Here is a 20019-nt window from a genome sequence, read left to right on the forward strand (position 1 = left end):
AGAGTAATTTTGCCAGGGCTGCTATGCTAAGTTTTTTTAATATAATTTGTTTGTGGGAGCTTGGCGCGGAAGGCGGGTGCAATGGGAACGCCATGTATTCAAGTGCATAAATCGTGCATTTACTCGGTAAGCCTAAAATCCAGGTAGCAAGCATCTGATTTTTTTTCCCTCGCACTGATAAAGGCGCAGTGAGTCGCAGCGTGCCATGTGATTGGCTGCTGCGGAGGCTGTGACTGGCTGGGTCTGCTGCGGTTTTGGCCGGCACTCCCTCTCACTGGTGCCCCAGTCAGTTCAGAATGATTAACTGCCATCTGCTCATGATTCAGTTACTAATATGTTTACTTTTTATGAGTTCATTTATTTGCTCAGCCAAGAACATTGACGTATGCGACTGGGGCACATACACACACTTCCTTTATTCTCGTATGTCTGACTGTAATATGCAACAAGCAGCATTTGGTAATGGTAGTAGCAAGTTGCCTTTTACCCACGAAATGTTTCATGAAATGGGTTGCAAAATAGTTTTTTGGTGGGTTAATGGCATCATGAGAAATAAAATGTAGAGGCACTAAAATAGTTATTGTGCAGTATAGTGTTTCAAAATTAGCTTATTGTGACAACCCTGCCCTTCTAAGATATCGCAAATTGCTCAAGAGTGCTCAAGAGACCAAACTCTTTTACTTTCTTTTTCATTATTTTTTCCAGCTGCTTGCTTCAGAACAGAAAGTGCCATGATTTCAAGCTCTGAGACAACAGATTGTGAATGTTGAGAAAGGGGCTGAGTACTTTTGAAAGGCACTATACATATTCAGAATTAAACATTTGAAACGTGTGTGTATGTATATGTATGTGTATGTATATATATATATATATATATATATATAATGTGTGTGTGTGTGTATATATATGTGTGTATATATATATATATATATATTTAATATGTGTGTGTGTGTGTGTGTGTAAAGAGTTTGGATGTGGATTAATAAGGTTGTAAGTGTATTGGATTCCAGAGCAGAATGTGTGGGAGAGATAAGTCAGCTGACAGGGACTGCTGTGTAATTTGTAAGTGAAATCACCAAGGAGTGTGTTTAAAGAGAGTGGGTGGGAAAGGGGCGAAGCCTTCACGCGTAATTTCCATTACTCCTGTTGTTTTTGGGAAGGGGGGGGGGGGGGCGTTAGGGCATTCCGTAGTTCTGTCTTGCTGTCGGATCACTGGTTCCACTTTAAAAGCCTACTATTTTTAGAGCTCCTTAAATCCGTAATACAGTCAGGTAATTATTTACACACCGCCTTTGCTGTCAATGAAAAACCATCTGCATGACGTGAAATTGGTGTTTTTGTTGTTTTTTGTGCATCTTATTTTATTTGAATGTTTGGTCGCAGAGGTGCGGGTGCTGGAACATTCTACATTCTATAAATTCTATAAATATTCTATAAATATTGGCTTCTTTTAGTTGAATTTGGGTACAAGGTTTGTTTTATTCACTGTCAGGGTCAGTATTGTGCAGTTAATATTGAAACACAGGGTTTGCGCTCTTATTATTTTTTTTACACATGTCTTGTGGGTGTAAGTGGAATTGAGTCTCTGTCAGATTTCTCTCATATTGATTCTTTCAGTAGTTGGTTACACCAAGGTTACCCTTACCTGCTTTTTAATGAGTTTTTTTAAATGATATACTTGATGGGATGAACTTTCCGTGACTTGGTTCAGTGCCGGTGTTTATGGAAGTGTGGTGTCACAGTGGAGCTTGTGTTTGCTCTGTAAAGACACTGTGTACGGAATGCCTGTACTGCTTTGTCTGTTTTATCAGTGGCAGGATCCCCGTCGGTCTCAGAGAGGATACCTGGCTTTCACTGAACATCGCCCTCTACTGGGCAACTAGAAGAGAGCCGTAGCCGTGCTAATGTAGTTTGGGGAATGGAGTGTCCGTCATTCATATTTTTTATTTTAATCAGATGGGGGAAGGCTGGCAGGGTTACAGATGAGAGGGGATGGCCAACCCCCAGCCACGCGGGGCGATCTGTATGCATTTTAGGTATCAGCTGTCTGAAAGACACTGCCTCGCCGAGGATTATGGGTTATGGAGACTCTGTGTTCAAACAGGAGATGGGAGCAGAGTTACTGAGCTGTGCGGGACAGGTGAAGGACCAGCACAGGACAACATATCCCCTGTGTTCCAGCTCTACTGAGAGAACAAACACAGAGAATCAATCAGTTACACCGGGTGGAAGGATACTATCCCCTGTGTTCCAGCTCTACTGAGGAAACAAACACAGTGAATCAATCAGTTACCACGGGCAGAAGGATACTACCTGTTTCGTACCGCACGTTCCTTACCCTCCTTCTTCCACAGGTCTGTGTGCAGAACTTTTAGTCCTGTTTTGATTATGTCAAAGGGGTGGGAAGAAGTGGCGTTGGGGGCGACTTCGGGGGTGGTTTAGTCATGGGGGGTGGTTAAATCCTGTATTGTTAAGAGTGGCAGCTACCCACCGCCCTCCCCTCACCTCGCACCCACTTCTCTGGAATTCCTGAATAATTCATCGGGCATCAGACGAGAGCGAGGCCCTGAATCGGAACATTATGTACGCGGTGCGCAGCGCGTACCGGGTCTGTCGGGGCGCATTTCGCATCGCGGTTTTACAGGAACTGCTGCGCTAGTCACCCTCGCAGGGAACGACTGAGCTCAGCATAGCTGGCGAACAGCCACGCGCGTGCGTATCGCGATGCGCAGTCCTGCCCAGTGTACAATGAGCTTGTCTGAATCCTCCCTCTGAGGTCGTGCGGGCTTAGTGAAAGTAGGCCTTATTCCCCGCGATGAGACTGCTATGTGTACCTCTGCTCGTGTGCCTCCGAATCGAGTGTTGCCTGGTAACAGCCGTTTTATGCTATGTGCACATACAGTACCAGTCAAAAGTTTGGACACACCTGCTTAAATCAGTTTTTTCATGACTACAATGCTTTAAACTGTATAAACTTGTCTATAAACACTTAATATTTCATTATATGATATATGGACTTATATAAGCAGATAATCGTAAGTGGATTGCATTCAAAAGTTTGATTTGTAAATGAAAATGGAAATCTTGTAAGCTCATTGGGGGGGGGGGGGGGGGGGGGGGTGCATTGTTTTGTTATTTAAATATCTTGGTACGTATTGGTGTTCATGATCACATCTATCTTAACAGGTGCTCCAGGACCTGTAGAATTTTTCATAAATGCAGAGCCGTCCTTCCCACTGGGCGGATCAGGCACTGTGCCTAGTCCCACCTTCTTGCCCAGGGCCCCAGCTGCTGTTTTGGAGGGGGCCACCAAATTATTTTTTGCCCAGGGTCTCCAAAAGTCTGGGTACATTGAACAAAGGGAGGGGTGGGGGGGGCTTAGTGTTTCCTGCTATATTACTCCGAGCACATGAGGAGAATGAGAAACAGCCTCTCTAATCCAGCTCTCTCTCAACCACTAATATGAAGGAGCTGCTAAATCCACCTGTGCACTGGATTATGCAGTGGGAGCTCTCCAAGCCTGTTTCAGCCAGTAGAGACGTGCAGGCAGGAGGATCATTTTCTTTCTTTAAATGCAAGAGAGAACATCACTCGTTGTACAGTAAGTGAAGAATGGATCTAAGGCAGTAGAACTTCAGTGCCTTATCAGTGTTCTGACCGCCTTCTGTCCGTGCTTTATCAATGTTTTGTCAGCTGTCTGACAGTGTTCTGTTAGTGGTTTATCAGTGTTCTGGCAGTGTTCTGTCAGTGTTCTGTCCATGCTTTATCAGTGTTTTGTCAGTGTTCTGTCTGTGCATTCAGTGTTTTGTCAGTGTTCTGTCCATGCTTTATCAGTGTTTTGTCAGTGTTCTGTCTGTGCATTCAGTGTTTTGTCAGTGTTCTGTCCATGCTTTATTAGTGATCTGTCTGTGCATTCAGTGTTTTGTCAGTGTTCTGTCCATGCTTTATCAGTGTTTTGTCAATGTTATGTCTGTGCATTCAGTGTTTTTTTCAGTGTTCTGCTCAAGTTGTGTGTCATGGAGTAGTGAAATGGTCTGAACATTTGAACAGTAAGAGTTTCCAACACTCTTGAATAGACAGCACTCTGTCCTATATTAAGGATGTGCATTATTCTGTATTTTTCCACACTTTCGTAAATAAAAATGTGGTCTACAAACCATGCCCAACGGGATTATGTGCAACTGATTGAGACGTCCAATGCATAATGAATAATACTGTGAAATTCTAATCTATCACTTGTATAGACGCCATACTGTAGTAAAACATGCAGTCTTCATTATCTAAGCTAGTGACAGATTATTATTATTATTTTCATAATTTAGCTAATAATCTTTCCACTTCGATCAGAAGTTGGCATTATGAAAGCATTTACTTTGTCTTACTTTTTAAAGAGTAACTGCACTCAGTTTCACCCTGGCTCCGCCTACTACACAATTTTAAAAATGCGTCGTTGGGTGAATGGACTAGTTGGGTCAATCGCATTTGCATAAAGTATTCTATATGCAAATGAATTTGTGCCACATAGAAATGTCTGGCTCATGAAACTCAGATTAAAGTGTCAAACTAGGTGTTGCTGTTCAAGTAGGAATCAACAAACATCAACAATTCCATGGCTTAATTCTCACCTGAAACGTTTTCAGATACATATTTTAGTCTACTGATTCAGTGGAAAATTTATGAAGTTTATGAACAGGCCACCATGTTTCTCTGGTTTGAAAACTTTGAGGTTGAAACTAATCTAGCCAATCAGGTACCAGCAGTGTTCTGTCATATATTAAAAGGTGAATGGATGAATTTGTGGGTGGCAACAATTTTCCAACTGGATATCTTGATTGACATTTATATTACGTGGTAGTACCTCCAAAATCATGGTATTCTGAAGTCATGATTGGGGTGGGGCCAGAGAGGAATGAAGAAAGCATTTTTCACACATTAGTGGACAGCACCAAGACATTTTCTACCAGTTTTTTTCTGCCAAATGATATTTCAGAAATGTTGAAATAATACCATGGATTAAAATGCTTCATGAAAAAGTAGGCATACAAATGTGGGTGTAATTACCCTTTGAATAGCTACACAATCAGTATTCTCATCATTATAAATGCATAAAATGTTGCCGGCTGTATTTGTTGCCAACATTTGACATTTTAGGCTGAAATCCTCAGTGCAGATATGAGAGCTCTCAGTCAGTGACCTGCCGAGATCCACGTGTGGCATCTCCTCCTCCTTTTGGCACTCAGTCAGAAAAACGATGAACCATCTGCTTTCTCCTGTCGCACCGGGTAACCAAAGGCACGTTAATGAATTTCCATTGTTTCGCTCTGACTGTCGAAGAGTTTTGGCTAAGGAGCAGTGGGGAAACCCTGCGGGAGTTTCTGTCCAATAGAGAGACCAGAGAGCAGAGAGCAGTGCGGGTATGCAACACACCAAGGTTTTCCTTGACTCAAAATGAGGCGCTGGTGGTAGTTTAGCCGTGATCACGTGATCGAATTTGCCACATCTTTTTAGTAACGTGAATTATACTTTTCAGCGGCCAGTAATGATCAGATATTGACTTTTTACCTACCTCTTCATTCTCCTTTTTGCAAATTCTCAACAAAAAAAGAAGTTTTTCTATGGGCCATATCTGCAAAGACTTGAACCACAACAAAATAATTACTCCTGTTTCTTAGAGCCAATTATCTTTTTGTGTCTGATTGTGTTCATTGGTCATAATATTTATGCAGTAGTGTGCGAGATTCATTGAGAAAAAACTTAATAGAATTAATAGTTGAAAATGATGTCACGCTCTAGCTAGTCTGGACGGAAGCATGTACCTTCTGGGGCAAAAGGGAGGAGCCTCTGCCGCGGGGAGGCCGCGGCAGCTTCCCTATTGGTTAATCAAACTGTCTGTCTCAGTGTGCCGGTTCTCTCCCCCCCCCCCCCCCCCCCCCCCGCCCCCGACACTCCCTCTGTTCCGTGTGTGCTGCAATCCAAGTCCCCACTGAAACACACCAGCGAAACGGACGAAGCTATCGAGCTAACCCAAATTATCTGCTAAAAACAGAATTATGGACAAATTTGAAGAAGATTTTAATTGTTGTATCACAGACTTGCCAAATACATGGCGTGACTTCGTTGAAGGACCTTCAGCGCGTATGTTTGGATACGCTGTTATCGAACAGAGATGTACTTGCTTGCTTGCCTACAGGATTTGGCAATTTTAATTTAATTTTAATTTTTCAAGCGTGACCTACGGTATGCAGTCTGCTATCAAATAAATACCCAGAAAAATGAAGCAATAGTTTTGATTGTTTGCCCGTTACAATCAATAATGGAGGAGCAAGTGGAATTGTTGAACCAAAAAGGAATTAATTAAATAAATTTATCACCGATAAATGAATTGTGTTTGTTTCTTTTATTATCGAACCTCGAACCGCAGATCTCGGTGATAAACTTCTATGGTTTGGTCAGTGCTCTGACGTTAACGTTAGCCATTTTCCCCCAATAGTGGCGAACTGATGCGGGTCTGTGGAAAAGTTTGCCTCCGGTAATATTTGTCCGGTGCACGTTTCAGATCAGCGCTGCCCCTCTGCACTCTGATTGGTTGGGAAAGTACAACTAGCCCGGGAAGTTTGCCTCCTTCGTTAATGCCTAGAACGTCAAGGCATCGGCCTGGCTCTGTTGAACGAAGTTAAAAAAGAGACTGGCTCGCAAGGCTACGCTCTAGCTAGCTTGCTCAACAGTAAATTAAAAATGGAAATCGGTCCTAGAGTTTTTAAATATTATTCGCCTGTGTGCCAAATATTTGTTTTGACCTGAACAACAAACAGGATTTGTATCTTATGTCATCCCGCTAAGCCCACTGTTGTAACCTGCTTCTGTTACTAGTGTCATAGTAAAATTATGAATTACATAGTTATTGTGCTATCAGTTGGCATATTACAGTGCCTTCAGAAAGTATTCAGACCCCTTCACTTTTTCCACATTTTGTTACGTTACAGCCTTATTCTAAAATTGATTAAATTCATTTTTATTCTCATCAATCTACACACAATACCCCATAAGGACAAATGTTTACAAATTTATTAAAAATAAAAAACTGAAATATCACATTTACATAAGTATCCAGACCCTTTGCTATGACACTCAAAATTTAGCTCAGGTGCATCCTGTTTCCCTTGATCATACTTGAGATGTTTCTACAACTTGATTGGAGTCCACCTGTGGTAAATTCAATTGATTGGACATGATTTGGAAAGGCACACACCTGTCTATATAAGGTCCCACAGTTGACAGTGCATGTCAGAGCAAAAGCCAAGCCATGAAGTCAAAGGAATTGTCCGACCTCCGAGACAAGATTGTGTCGAGGTACAGATCTGGGGAAGGGTACCTGCAGCATTGAAGGTCCCAAAGAACACAGTGGCCTCCATCAGTCTTAAATGGAAGAAGATTGGAACACCAGGACTCTTCCTATAGCTGGCCGCTCGGCCAAACTGAGCAATCGGGAGCGAAGGGCCTTGGTCAGGGAGGTAACCAAGAACCGATGGCCACTCTGACAGAGCTCCAGAGTTCCTCTGTGGAGATGGGAGAACCTTCCAGAAGGACAACCATCTCTGCAGCACTCTACCAATCAGACCTTTATGGTAGAGTGGCCAGACAGAAGCCACTCCTCAGTAAAAGGCAGATGAAAGCGTGCTTGGAGTTTGCCAAAAGGCACCTAAAGGACTCTCAGACCATGAGAAACAAGATTCTCAGTTCTGATGAAACCAAGATTGAACAAGCGTCTTACACCTTCCAACAGGACAACAACCCTAAGCACACAGCCAAGATAACGCAGGAGTATTTTCGGTATAAGTCTGCGAATATCCTTGAGTGGCCCAGCCAGAGCCTGGATTTGAACCCGATCGAACATCTCTGGAGAGAACTGAAAATAGCTGTGCCGCAACGCTCCCCATCCAACCTGAAAGAGCTTGAGAGGATCTGCAGAGAAGAATGGGAGAAATACCCCAAATACAGGTGTGCCAAGCTTGTAGCATCGCGCCCAAGAAGACTTGGCTGTAATCGCTGCCAAAGGTGCCAAAACAAAGTACCGAGTAAAGGGTCTGAATACTTATGTAAATGTGATATTTCAGTTTTTCATTTTTGATAAATTTGCTAAAATTTAAAAACCTGTTTTCACTTTGTCATTATGGGGTATTGTGTGTAGATTTATAAGAATAAAAATGAATTTCATCAATTTTATAATAAGGCTGTAACGTAACAAAATGTGGAAAAAGTGAAGAGGTCTGAATACTTTCCGAAGGCACTGACAAAAATGACAAAATGACAAAAATAGCAGAATACAAGCAGTAGTGTAAAACACAGATTTTTAAATATCCAGTTCCACTGACACATCATTCTGTGGTCTAGCCCGACAATTTGTTGAAAACATTAAACTGACTGGATGTAATTTCGGAAACTTTTTAGAAAATATTGGATGTGTTTGGGTGCAAAAGAAAATAAGATTGACCTGTCCAAATGCGGCGAACTCAGAGAAACATCTGATCATGCGCACACTGCTGCTCTAACTTTACATTCTTCTTCGGTAGCGTGCTTTTTTCATAGTGCTCAGTACTGTACAGCGCCACACCGGAGTAATGCTGTCACTGCAGTTACAAATAGATAGTGACAAATAGACAACCACCATGTGCAACGTTTGTATTTATAGTGTTTTCTCATGCTGACACAAGTCAGAATTTTGTGGAGGCAGCACAAAATTCTATCGGGCAGCTGCCTCCGTATTCTCTATGCAGGAAAGGCCTCGCACACAGAGATTACCTGCAGAGGGATGTCTCTCCTTCAGCTTTAGCACCCAGCTTTTATGGTGCTCACTTGAGAATGAAAGCAGATTAGCTGGCATTACTGCCTGCACGTGCATGGGCTGGTTGTCTAGTACAAAGACGCACAGATCTATCTGCTGAGTCCAACTCTGCAAAACCCAACGTGGTGGCTCATATTTCATGCATATCCTACTGTTGCTTTATATTCATAGCCATTTGTGCTTACTCTGTATTTGCAGTTTACCAGCCAGGTGGAGCAGTGGTCAGTGTAGCTATATGGAGCAGTGGTTAAACTACCTGTATGGAGCAGTGGTCTGAGTAGTGATCAAAGCATCAGTATGGAGCAGTGGCCAGAATAGCAGTGTGGATCAGTAGCAAGAGTAGCTCTAAGGCCAGTGGTTTTCTAGAGCTGCAGTATGGAGCAGTGGTCAGAGCTGCAGTGAGTAGGAAACTTTCAGTTTTAAATCCAAATAGTAGTACTGCAATTGCATGTCAGAATATTTGTCATTTTCCTCCAGCTAACTTGCTCTAAATGACTGTTGGCTAAGAAAACATTTTGTTCATAGTCTCCATTACACATTGAGTATCTTCAGTAAGTCTATGTACTACTGAGTGAAATGGTCTGTAATTTATTTCTGTTCTTTTCGCTTACGGTATGAAAATTGTTGAGCTTGTGAGGACCTGACTGGCTTCGTTACGTAACCCGTTGCACAGCAGTTTGCTAAACAAACACTCGCTGATGAACGCAAAGGAGATGTTTTAAAAGCAGCCAAGGGGGCGGGGCGGATCCTGTGTCCATTATCATGAGCTTCCCGGGCCGCTCAACCTTGAGCTGAAACAGGATTTTATGGCACATTTTACGCTCGTCATATCGACCGGAAGCAATAGACAAGTAGAATTGCTCGATAAAAAGTGTTACGACACATGGTAAACCAAGCTCTTGACTTGAGAGTCTCGAGCATTAACCCCTAATGTACTGTGATTATAGCTGTTGATGTACTGCCTCTGTGAAGGAAGCATTTCGAGAGAAGAAACCAACATTTGAAATGAGGCATGAGGAATACGTGCAGTTTTACTGCCAGGCATAATGAGACTTTACGGCTGTTGTTAAGCCATTCATTTGTGTACACTGAACTGAGCCTTAATATCTGGGTCACCGAGTTCATGTTTTATTAGTGCTGTCTTAAAGGCAGACATCCATGCTGTTCCTCTGCTTCTCGGCAGCAAACTATGCATATTGTAGCCTGCTGCCAATATGAGGGTCAGGTGGTCCCCATTATGTGTGTTAAAACTGTCAAATGTTATTCTGGTATTATTAGGTCTGGGCAATGTGGTCAGTCTCATACCATCCTCACACTATTGATAGTATGACTGTATTTGACGGTATTTCATTTTCCAGTACAAATTACGGAAGTAAAATAAGGATCAATCAAGATGTACAGTAGTGAGAATATGAACACTGAACGGTGTGAAATATTTGAAAAACATTCTGAAATTGGATAGTCTAGAAAACGTTTAAAAAAAAAAGTACAACCTGCAAATGTTAGGCTACTGCACAAAATATTTGAGCCAAATAAAAAAATCCAAGCTTCTAGGTTTGGAATTAAATGATAAAATATACTTCCAGGTACAGCTTGGCAATAAACCATATTGATCATTATCAAATGTTTTTTAAGCGCAATAACAATCATTACATTACATTACACCATACAGCTTATCGGAATTTCTTTCTTCTTAAAAAAAGAATCATACCGTTGTGGTAGTAAACATGCAAACTTCAGAGGCCACGTTGATGTGACATCCCGTCAGCAGCAAGGCCATGCAGATTGGAAAAATACATCACCACAGAAAAAAGAAAGATTATTATTGCCTTTAAAAAAATGTTTGATAATGGTCAATATGGTTTTTTGCCCAGCCCTACTGTCAGGTATTCCGTAATAATATAAAAGTGCAGCCAGATTCAGCAGGTCACTTGGGTCCTGTGTTTCCGCTAATGTCTCCGTACGTGTTGTTTGCAATGTCACGTCACATTTTTAATAAATAGTTCGAGCTTCATTCAAAACAATTTATGTTGTTAATTTAACAAATTGCATTGCAGTGTTCAATTTTTATTAATCGCTGGATGGAATGAAATGCTGTTGATGATGGTATTGCAAAACGGTTGTAATTCATACCAGTGTACTTAATATTGGTCTAATGCCCAGTCCCCATTATCTGGTTTTATTCAACTCTGTTTCATTCATGCATTTGCTGATCCTGGTTCTGATCATGTCATTTACAGTATTATGTATTCTGATCTTTTCTTTGAGGTTGTTATTGGGAAATATTGTGTGTGAGTGGGCAGGCCAGGCTGTGTATCATCATGCCATTGGGTTGATGGCCATATGTGGGGCTACTGTGACCAAAGGGGGGCCTCTGGTCAGCATGGGGGTAGTTTGCGGTGCAGGGTCTTGACCTTTGACCCTCGCGGTTTGGTCATCAGGAGATCGTCTTTGCACTGTACTAGAAGGGAAGCGTGGATGATTGGCCGGGTTTCTGTGTGATGACATCATCAGTGTGGATAGATGAAGGAGAGATAAATTTTAGAGGGTGGTAGAGACACACTGTGTATCATCTCCCCCAATATAGCACCTTGAAATGGAAAATTTAATTGAAATGGCGAGTAAGATGGAGGGTGATGGAAAGAGAATGAGTGTGAGAGAGAAAGAGAGGTTGTGGGTGTGTGAAGAAAGACCACAAAGCTCTCTCCATTTGGCAGTGATTCAGCTGAGGGAATGAACTATACACAATGGACTAGCGGGGGTTCCTCTGATCTGTCCACTGAGAGTCTGGTAAAGTGTAGCAACAGCTGTAACTGAAGGAGGTGGAGGTGGCCAGCAGTCTTCAGTATTCAGAAGCAATTGCAGATGCTACTGTGAATACAGAAACTAAGATGGAGAGGGAGGGAGAGAGTAGAGGGGTGGTAGAGAGAATGTACCTGAACAGGGTTGTTTTCTTCACTACGATTTCTCCAGTCTGCCCACACACATCTCTCAGATGCCAGTGCATTAATGTCCCCCTTGTTTCTTTCCTGAGTAGTAGCAGGAGATGAGCTCTATTTTTAAGGCACTGTATTACAGTCTGTGGTGAGGTGAGGACGGTAAAGGGTCCAAGGAATAAATGGCACACTGCCCTCTGAGAGAATATGGATACATTCTGCTCTCCACAGCAGGCAGAGATCAATATCCCCCGATTCTGCATCTCTGGCAGTGCGAGTGCCTGTGTGTGTGTGTGTGTGTGTGTGTGTGTCCGCTGAAGCACAGATACGCAGACCTCGCAGCGAGGGGGAGAAATTTTCTTTCTCACACCGCGTGAAGCCGGGGTCCTTCCGACCAAGCGCGCCGCGCCAATCCTCGCTGACATCACCGTCACAGCAGGAAATGGAGCGTGAGAAGACGACGGGGCGCCAGCCCGGCAGGAGCTGAGGAGAAAGTCACGCGAGCGGCGAGCGGCGAGCGAACGGGGGCGAGGCGCCTGTAAACAAAGCGCTGTTCGGACAGGAGGTCGACGGCGGGTCTCAGCGATTCGGCAAGCGCGCTCCACACCCCCCCCCCCCCCCAACCCCCAGCGCGGCGATTGAATTTCTCTGCTCTCCTTGCAAGGTCAGAACTCGACGTTCTGATTGGCCCGTGCGATTCGGACCCAAATGTTTTATCTATTTCTGGGATTGTCCAGCCTGGTTTGGATCCAGAGGAGCTGCACACTCTGATTGCCTGCTTCACTGGTTCATAACTGCATCCTCTGAATGGGAATGTAAAGAGGAAGGGGGATATCATCATCAGCATCACCACCGTCGTCATCTTCATTAAAATCGTTGCCATGGGTGCTCGAACGCAGGCTCCCTCCACCCCATAAGAGACTGGAAGCAGAAGCGCGTGGATCTGTGCAAGCAGAGATAAAGGACGAGGCTCCTGCATCGGCGGAGTGGGCGGGCATTACGTGCAGCTCCGTAGAGGTGCTGTGAGACAGGAGAGAAAGCGAGGGGAAAGGATGCCGTCTTCAGTTCCGCCCGCCTCGTAACTCCGTCCCGCTTTCCGCCGCCGAGGAGGGCGTTCCATTCTCTCGGGGGAGGCCATGGCGAACGCGCGGGAGAGAAAACGAGCGGCGTCCGACGCCCAGCCCCGGTGCGGGTCGCGTGACGGCCTCGCCAGGCGGATGCTTTACCGCGCAGCGGAAATGAAACGCAGGGCGGAACGCAGCCTGAATTAAAGAAGCCCTTTTTCTCCGAGGCTGGGAGAAAGCCTCCTCTTTTCGAAAGCGGGAACGAGGACCGGGTCCAGGGGGAGGGAAGGAGAGGGGACGCAGCGTCGACATGGAGGGCGCCTCCGAATACCAGCGCCTCCCAGACGAGGGGGACGAGGTAAAGAGGGCGCTTTATTCGGCACGCTTTATTGGCTTAGCGGATTGCCACTCACACTCTGGCTCCGGAATAGCTAACGTGGAAGTCTCAGAGCTGTGTATGTCACAAGGAATGCATGCGTGTGATTTAGTGTCAGGCTAATCTCCGTGGTGTGTGTTAGGGATGGAAAGCAGGGCAGTTGTGGTATTTTTTCCTCTAGCTGTATTTATGTGATTCGGTTGGGTGGTTCTGCTGATGAAATAGCCCCGCCTTCTCCCTCGCCAGCTTTTAGCCTAATAGGGCACGCGTCACTTGAAATGCTCCGTGTCCCCGCGTAACTGCGATCACGGTATGCGTGCGGGTCGCTCAAGGAAGCGGAACCCACAGCCGACGGGATAGCGACCTTCACCCTGTCTGGAGGGAACAAAGCTCATCGACCCGTCGCTTGTTAGATACGCCACCTCACCCCCGTACAGCACGACCCAGGAATGGTCTGCCTCAGGCCTAGTTCCACTGTAACATTGGGGGGAAAAAATAAATGAGAGTGCATTGTGTCAAAATCGTCAGGCCGAAACAACAACTAAGGCTATATGTCCTGTTGGCCATAAGCAAGCATGTATTTTGCCATAGACACCGTGGTATTTCTCATTCAGCATAGCTTGTTGCATTATTGTTTGGCTTGGTCATGATGAGAGGAACAGAGCTGTTATGTTTAGCTGGGGAATTCTAATGGTATGGGTCTAGGGACATCTTGTGGCAGGTGGGATGCACTGCGCCCGAACTGACCAGATTTAACAGCTGACCACTAAAGCCACAGAGAATTAACTTAAATGAGGCGGTAGAAGACTTGCCGTCTCAGTTTCCCCAGATGTTTTTCACAGCGAGACCCCAGCTGAGATACGGTCACAGTTCCTTAGAAAGGGTCAGCTGGCGTGAAGTGAGCTGTGCACCGCTCAGTCCAGAACATTCTGCTGAGCACCTGCATGTTTTGGCAGTAGAGGCAGCAGAGAGGCTTCCATTTGTACCGCATCCAATGCAAGGCTTTAGTGAGAGAAGCGAGCTCTTCCTATATAACACAACCTGCCCAGGACTGAACATTCTCAAAGGCTCTGTAACACTTTGAAGACAATACAGTGTGAGTCGTCGGCTCTGGCTTACATAAAGCTTTAAACACTTAAAAAGTTTCTAAATGAAAAAAGGTTCTAAATGAGGGGTGAACACTCACCCAGGGGCGTCGTAGTGTGGGGGGGGGGGGTGGGACTGACTACCCAGAGCCCGAATGGGGGAAGGGCCCTCAGAAAGCCTGGAGTGAAAAGTTTGTTTTTGTTTGCAATTTTTTATTTCTAAGTAATTATGTCACAACTAAATTAAAATTGGCTGAATAAATCGGTTGAGAAACTGAACTTTGTATCAAAAATAGTGGAGGCTCTCTGAGGCCCCTCTCACCCCTTACAAAAGGCGCAAAATGGTTTAGCCCGCCCCCCGCACTAGGATTCATCTCTAAACGCAGCTAATCGAGCCGAGTGACTGCTGTTGCTGGAGCACCAAGGTGCACTGTGATAGAGCCATGTCTTTCCCCAAGAAAGGGAAATCAGGGTACCAAAAAAGAAAAGAAAAAGAAAGGAAAGAGAAAGAAAGCAAACTGAGGGAAAACAACTGCTAACTAATTTCTTTCAAAAGAAAGGTGAGCACAACTAACAGTTTAAGAATGGTTTAAGCTAATATCAGCAGTACCAGCACAGCCATATTTAGCCCCTTTCCCAGTAAGCTAGCATGACATGTTTGGTATCAACGGATTCATTGCAATCTCAAGATGGCAACGGCCTTCAAAAGACAGTAATGTTAATGCCAGATGATCCACCATCATTTTCAGAGGGTTAAAAGTAGGCCAAGTAAACCAAGAACTGAGGAGGAGAATAATTCCAATTTTAAGATCATGGTGATCAATGAGGCAGAGTCTAATTAAAATATAACCTATGGTTCTATTTTTCACTTTTAGATGGTTAAATTATGTTAAAAATAGGCCTACCAGTAGGCTGCAGTTTAATGTTTGGCCTATTCAAACAAGACTATTTCATTTAAAAGATACATATCAGCTTACCTGGTTTTTTTCAATGTGTTACTGTTACTGGTGCATTCTGGTCAGATTTTATTCTTTTCTTTATAAAAACAAGATTTGATCTTCAAAAAATCTTTTTCAAAAAAGGAGTCTTGAAAAAAAGGAGGGTGTCTCTTAATCATGGTCAATATGGTATAATATAAGCAGGTTAAGAGGCTATGTATGCACAACTTGCTAACACTGTTTAAGAATGACTGATCAAGATTGATCATATTATCCTAAGCATACCTAACTAGTTTTTTTTCAGCTTTCTAAAGTTTTAATTATTTTGCTTTTAGGCCTACATGCTTTTGAACCACTACAATGTGGGCTTGGATACTAAAATAGATGAATTGTACTGAAATTGTACATACTGTAATATATAGGCTAGTATTTATTGGAAAGTTGATTCTTTTTGTCTTCTTGTTTCTGCAAATAAAACATGACTCTTGAAGTCTTGTTCAGTTGTCTTTTATTTTGCAGTATAGTAAGCCTTTTCTCAACGTAGGGATTAGAAAACTAAGATGGTATTTTTTTTAGCTTTGTCTTATACCTTGGGAATGATAAATACTTAAACATGAAGAAAATAATGTTCTCTTAAGCATGATACTCCAAGCAAACCTCATTTAACCATAGTAAAGGTATCACACAGTAATTACAGTATTTTGAGAAAGGAGGGTTGAAATGTGGTGAGATTTCAAACTGTGCAGATTTAAGCACATATCACAGATTATTATTACTTGTTTAAATGTCGTGTGAACAGTTCATTAGTGACTACCCTAATAACCACTTCAGATTCATGTGTACAGTTGGCTGAATTATTTGTAAAAAAATTAATTCAAAAGATGCGTGAGAGACATGGATCAAGAGAGGAAGGGGGCCCGCAGAGACTACTTATTTATAGGGCTCAGAATTTTGTGCTACACCTCTGCAGTCACCAAAAGACCTGGATGAACCAAACCCAATTGCGGAAGCATATTTAGAAGAAGTTTCTGACATAATCGTATGACATATCGTTGTACCCTGCTATGGTGCCTGTGTATCTTGACTATATCTTCTCAAAATAAGATGACTGTCGTCCTGATATCAGTACTGTCTCTGTTGGTCCAAATAGCCCTCCACAGACTCTGACAGATGGGGGGAGTGGAATTGGGCAGGCAGCAGGACAGAGGACATGTTCACTGTTCTAATGGACAGAGGGAGAGGGAGGGGCAAGAAGGGGAGGAGGAGAGGGAGGGGCAGGAAGGGGAGGAGGAGGAGAGGAAGGAGCAGGAAAGAGAGGGCTGCAGATGAGTGAAAGCATTCTGAAACTACTGCCCACTGACTGGGAGAAGGATGGGTTGGCTCACCTTTGAGATCCAGAGTGCCTACTGTACCCCACACACACACACACACATTAGTGATATTATATCCTGATAACTATCAGTAGTTCAAGCGTTTCAGAGTGTCTGCATTTTAAAGGGGTTTAGGCAACTCCACAGAGAAGTCCCTTTACCTTGTAGCCATTGGTAGCTATGTTTCAATTAGCATTAATTTGAGACCTTTAGATGTCAATTCCCTTGTGCAATATGACTACATTATGCAAATAAAAATGAAAAAAAAAACACGCACACACAGATGCACAGACAAACACACAAATACACACACAAACACACGCACGCACATTACCGAGCACAGTCCCACATTACCGACCTTCATTCTGGCGCTAAACAGCAGGAATAGCCAGCAGCTCTATTTATAGGGGCTCTGTGAATGTGATGGGCAGAGCGAGGGGGCGGAGGGAACGTGGAACTGTCCCGCCCACTGCACACGCTGAGAGGAGAGCAGCTGGTCCAAGAGTGCAAGCGCTCCAAACGGCCGGACGCTTGAGCCGGGACCAGGAGCGCGCTGACGCACCCGGTCAACATTTCGCCCGCTTTATTACCGCCTTGTGTCTGCTGTTGAGTCGTTATTGGTCTGGAGTCTGGAGCACGGCCAGCAGGTTAGGGAGTGACGTCTTCTTTTCATGGATATTTGGAGCGGCGGCTCGATTTCTGGAAACGGATCGTCAGGGGAGAGTCTCGCCACCCCCCCCATGTGAAGATGCGCCGTTTCCACAAGCTCCGGAAATCGCTTCCTTTCCTCGCGCGTTTTCACGCGTACAGCGTAAGTTACAAACTCGCGGACTCGTCTTCTCCTGCGCGCACACACACATACACGCACGCACAAACGCGCAGAAGCGTACACTCAAAGACGAGCGCTCGCCAACCACATAAATGCATACGGACGTATCCACGTCCTGAATTTGCACTTTTGCCTGCCAAAGTAGCCATACAGTGCATCCACACACCTGTCTCTACCACCAGAGAAGCATACACTCAACAGTCGTGGGAAGGAACTTGGTGTAAAGTGGAAAGATCGCTGTTACTTGTTTAGCGTCTTTGGTTTTGTGTTTGGTAAAGCATCATGGGAGCAGTATCTGGAAGCAGACTGGAACAAGACCAAGCTATCCTCATTAAAAGTGTGTGTTTGGTGGGGGGGGGGTGCTGGGGACCTGGGGGCCTGGACAACAATGATACCTCCTATGAGTGCTGACTCGAACATCAGCTAAATGGCCCTGTCCTTTCTCTGCCCTAATTACACTTTAAAGTGCTCCATGAATGCCGTAATGCTGTTATCGTTAAGACTTAATTGCAGGGGTCCTCGCTCTCTAAAGCTGGTTATAGTGCTCTGGCTGTTGGCTCTTACGAGTTTTTTGGGCTTTGGAAATCCCAGGCTTAGTTTTTATTTATTTCATTTCAAAGCCACACAGGCGCACTGTCCCGTCGAATAGCTTCAGCTGAACTGGACTGTGTCGGGCTCTGCGGGGACTGGGAGTGCTCTCTGTTTATTTCCTCCATAGGGCAGTGCTGAGAATGAGTTCAGACTTAAGGCATGTGTGTGTGTGCGTGTTTGTGTGTGTGCATGTGTGCATGTGTGTGCGCGTGTGCGTGCGTGTGTGTGTATATACACATTTGCGTGCGTGTGTGCGTGCGTGCGTGTGTGCGCTCGTCCGCGACATCCCTGTCTGTACATCCTGTTTCCCAGAGGTACCACCATGTCCAGAACAGATTCCCAGGGTCCGGGCCAGCAATCCAGCCCCCGCCCCTGCCTGCATTCTCCACCCCGTGTGACAGTCATCACAAGCCGAGGCTGTGGGTCCTGCTTCCCCCAGGCCCCTCCAAAGCCAATTTTGGATTATATAAATATTTTCGCTTCTTTTTCAGTCCTTGACAGCTTCTCTGGGACGAAGAATTCATGGAAACCTCACATACAGGGTTTCCTCGCTACTTGTTTCTTGTTGTGACAGTTATTTTTGACTGGTCGTTTCTGCGCTCTCCTCTGTTTTGGGCATCCCATCAGTCTGTGCTGTGAGCTGGCATCTGTCACTCGGGCACTTCTGTCTCCATAGGAACCTCGGTGCAAGCTGGTGACCCCATTGGCCGTCTGTTGTTGATCGCTGATGCTGTGGGCAGAGCTGAGCACAGTGTGTGATCTGCACACGCTCAGAGGTGGAAGGGACTCTGTGAAAAACACAGCTAAGTTTCTTAACAAAGATTTTCTCATGACATTCTTTCATGTTCTGTCACTTTTTTGACATCTGGCAGGAAATGAGTGAGAGATTTTGGGGTGGGAGGAAGAGTAGGGACAGAGAGAGAGAGGGACTGGGTGAGATTCATGTGTTTTGGAACAATAGTGGGCAGAGTGAGTGTGTGAGAAAGAGAGTGAGAGAGAGAATATGAATTGAAGCACAGAAGTATAGTTGAGATTCTCAGATGCAGAGATCTGAGTGGTAGTTGAGCCCCGCCCAGCTGAATGACAGGGTCAAGAGTTCAAGTGACAAATTGGAGATGCTTCCTTGGACTGTGTGCCACATTCAGGATGGGTGGAGGTTACTGATCACTACTAATTGTGTGTGTGTGTGTGTGTGTGTGTGTGTGTGTGTGTGCTCGTATATGTTCACAGTGGTCTTTACAGACGTGCAGCTGAGTTTTTGCAGAAGTGCATTCCACCTCACTTGTTAGTTCTTTCAGCAGCGGGAAGCGATTCTTTAACCTCTAACTTGACGGCTGGAAGTGGAAGAGAGGGGCAGTCAAGACCCTGCTGACCTCTGACCTCTGCTTGCATCACAGCTGGAATCCGCTTGGATAAAAGGAGGTTCTGTGTCTGTATCTTTAGAGCATGTTTGGGCGGGGGGTGCAGGGTGACTGAACTGACGCCCCTGGTCTCTGCACTCGGCAGGGACACGCTTCCGTTCCGCTGAGACTGGGGTGCGTTGGGGTGAGTTCATAAAGTACCTCAGTTCGGTGTGTTGTGTGTGAGAGCGCTGTGTTCAGCAGTATTACTCTCCCAGTTCTCCTGAGAGACTGAGGAGAGGGTAGCATGGCCATGACTCAGCAAACCACTCCACTTGATTAGAGACCACACTGACCTCTGTAAGACACTTTGTGTGTGTGTGTGTGTGTGTTTTTATTTGTGTACAGTGGGGACTGAAAGTCTGAGGACACTACTAAGTCCTTGTTGTGATTATGATACTCCAATTACACTTCTTATTCAAGAAGACATTACTGAGAACAAGGGGAGCTTATTGGAATGCCATTCTCACTGCAGTCACTGGACCTGTACCCAATCGAACATCTGTGGAAGCAGTTGATGAGGGGAAAAGGCCAAAGATCAAGTAACATCATCTATGGGAAGTGTTGAGAAAGCACTGGGATGAAATG

At 44.7% G+C, this 20019-nt stretch overlaps 1 protein-coding gene across 6 annotated transcripts in view; it reads left to right on the plus strand.

The window, feature by feature from the left end:
* LOC118226302 (activated CDC42 kinase 1-like) overlaps positions 1-20019 on the plus strand; it is a 42555-nt gene that overhangs the window by 11356 nt on the left and 11180 nt on the right. For 2 of the 6 annotated variants that reach the window (XM_035415828.1, XM_035415830.1), the window contains exon 1: positions 17112-17422. The exons of 2 other annotated variants lie outside the window; for them this stretch is intronic. In XM_035415828.1, coding sequence (XP_035271719.1) covers positions 17360-17422 — 63 coding nt within the window. In that variant the 5' untranslated portion in view covers positions 17112-17359. Of the gene's footprint in view, positions 1-12396; positions 13201-17111; positions 17423-18707; positions 19577-20019 lie in introns of those variants that run through there. 2 more of the 6 variants (XM_035415829.1, XM_035415832.1) reach the window with 2 other exon arrangements.

This window comes from Anguilla anguilla, chromosome 4 (assembly GCF_013347855.1).
Source record: "Anguilla anguilla isolate fAngAng1 chromosome 4, fAngAng1.pri, whole genome shotgun sequence".
Taxonomy (NCBI): domain Eukaryota; kingdom Metazoa; phylum Chordata; class Actinopteri; order Anguilliformes; family Anguillidae; genus Anguilla; species Anguilla anguilla.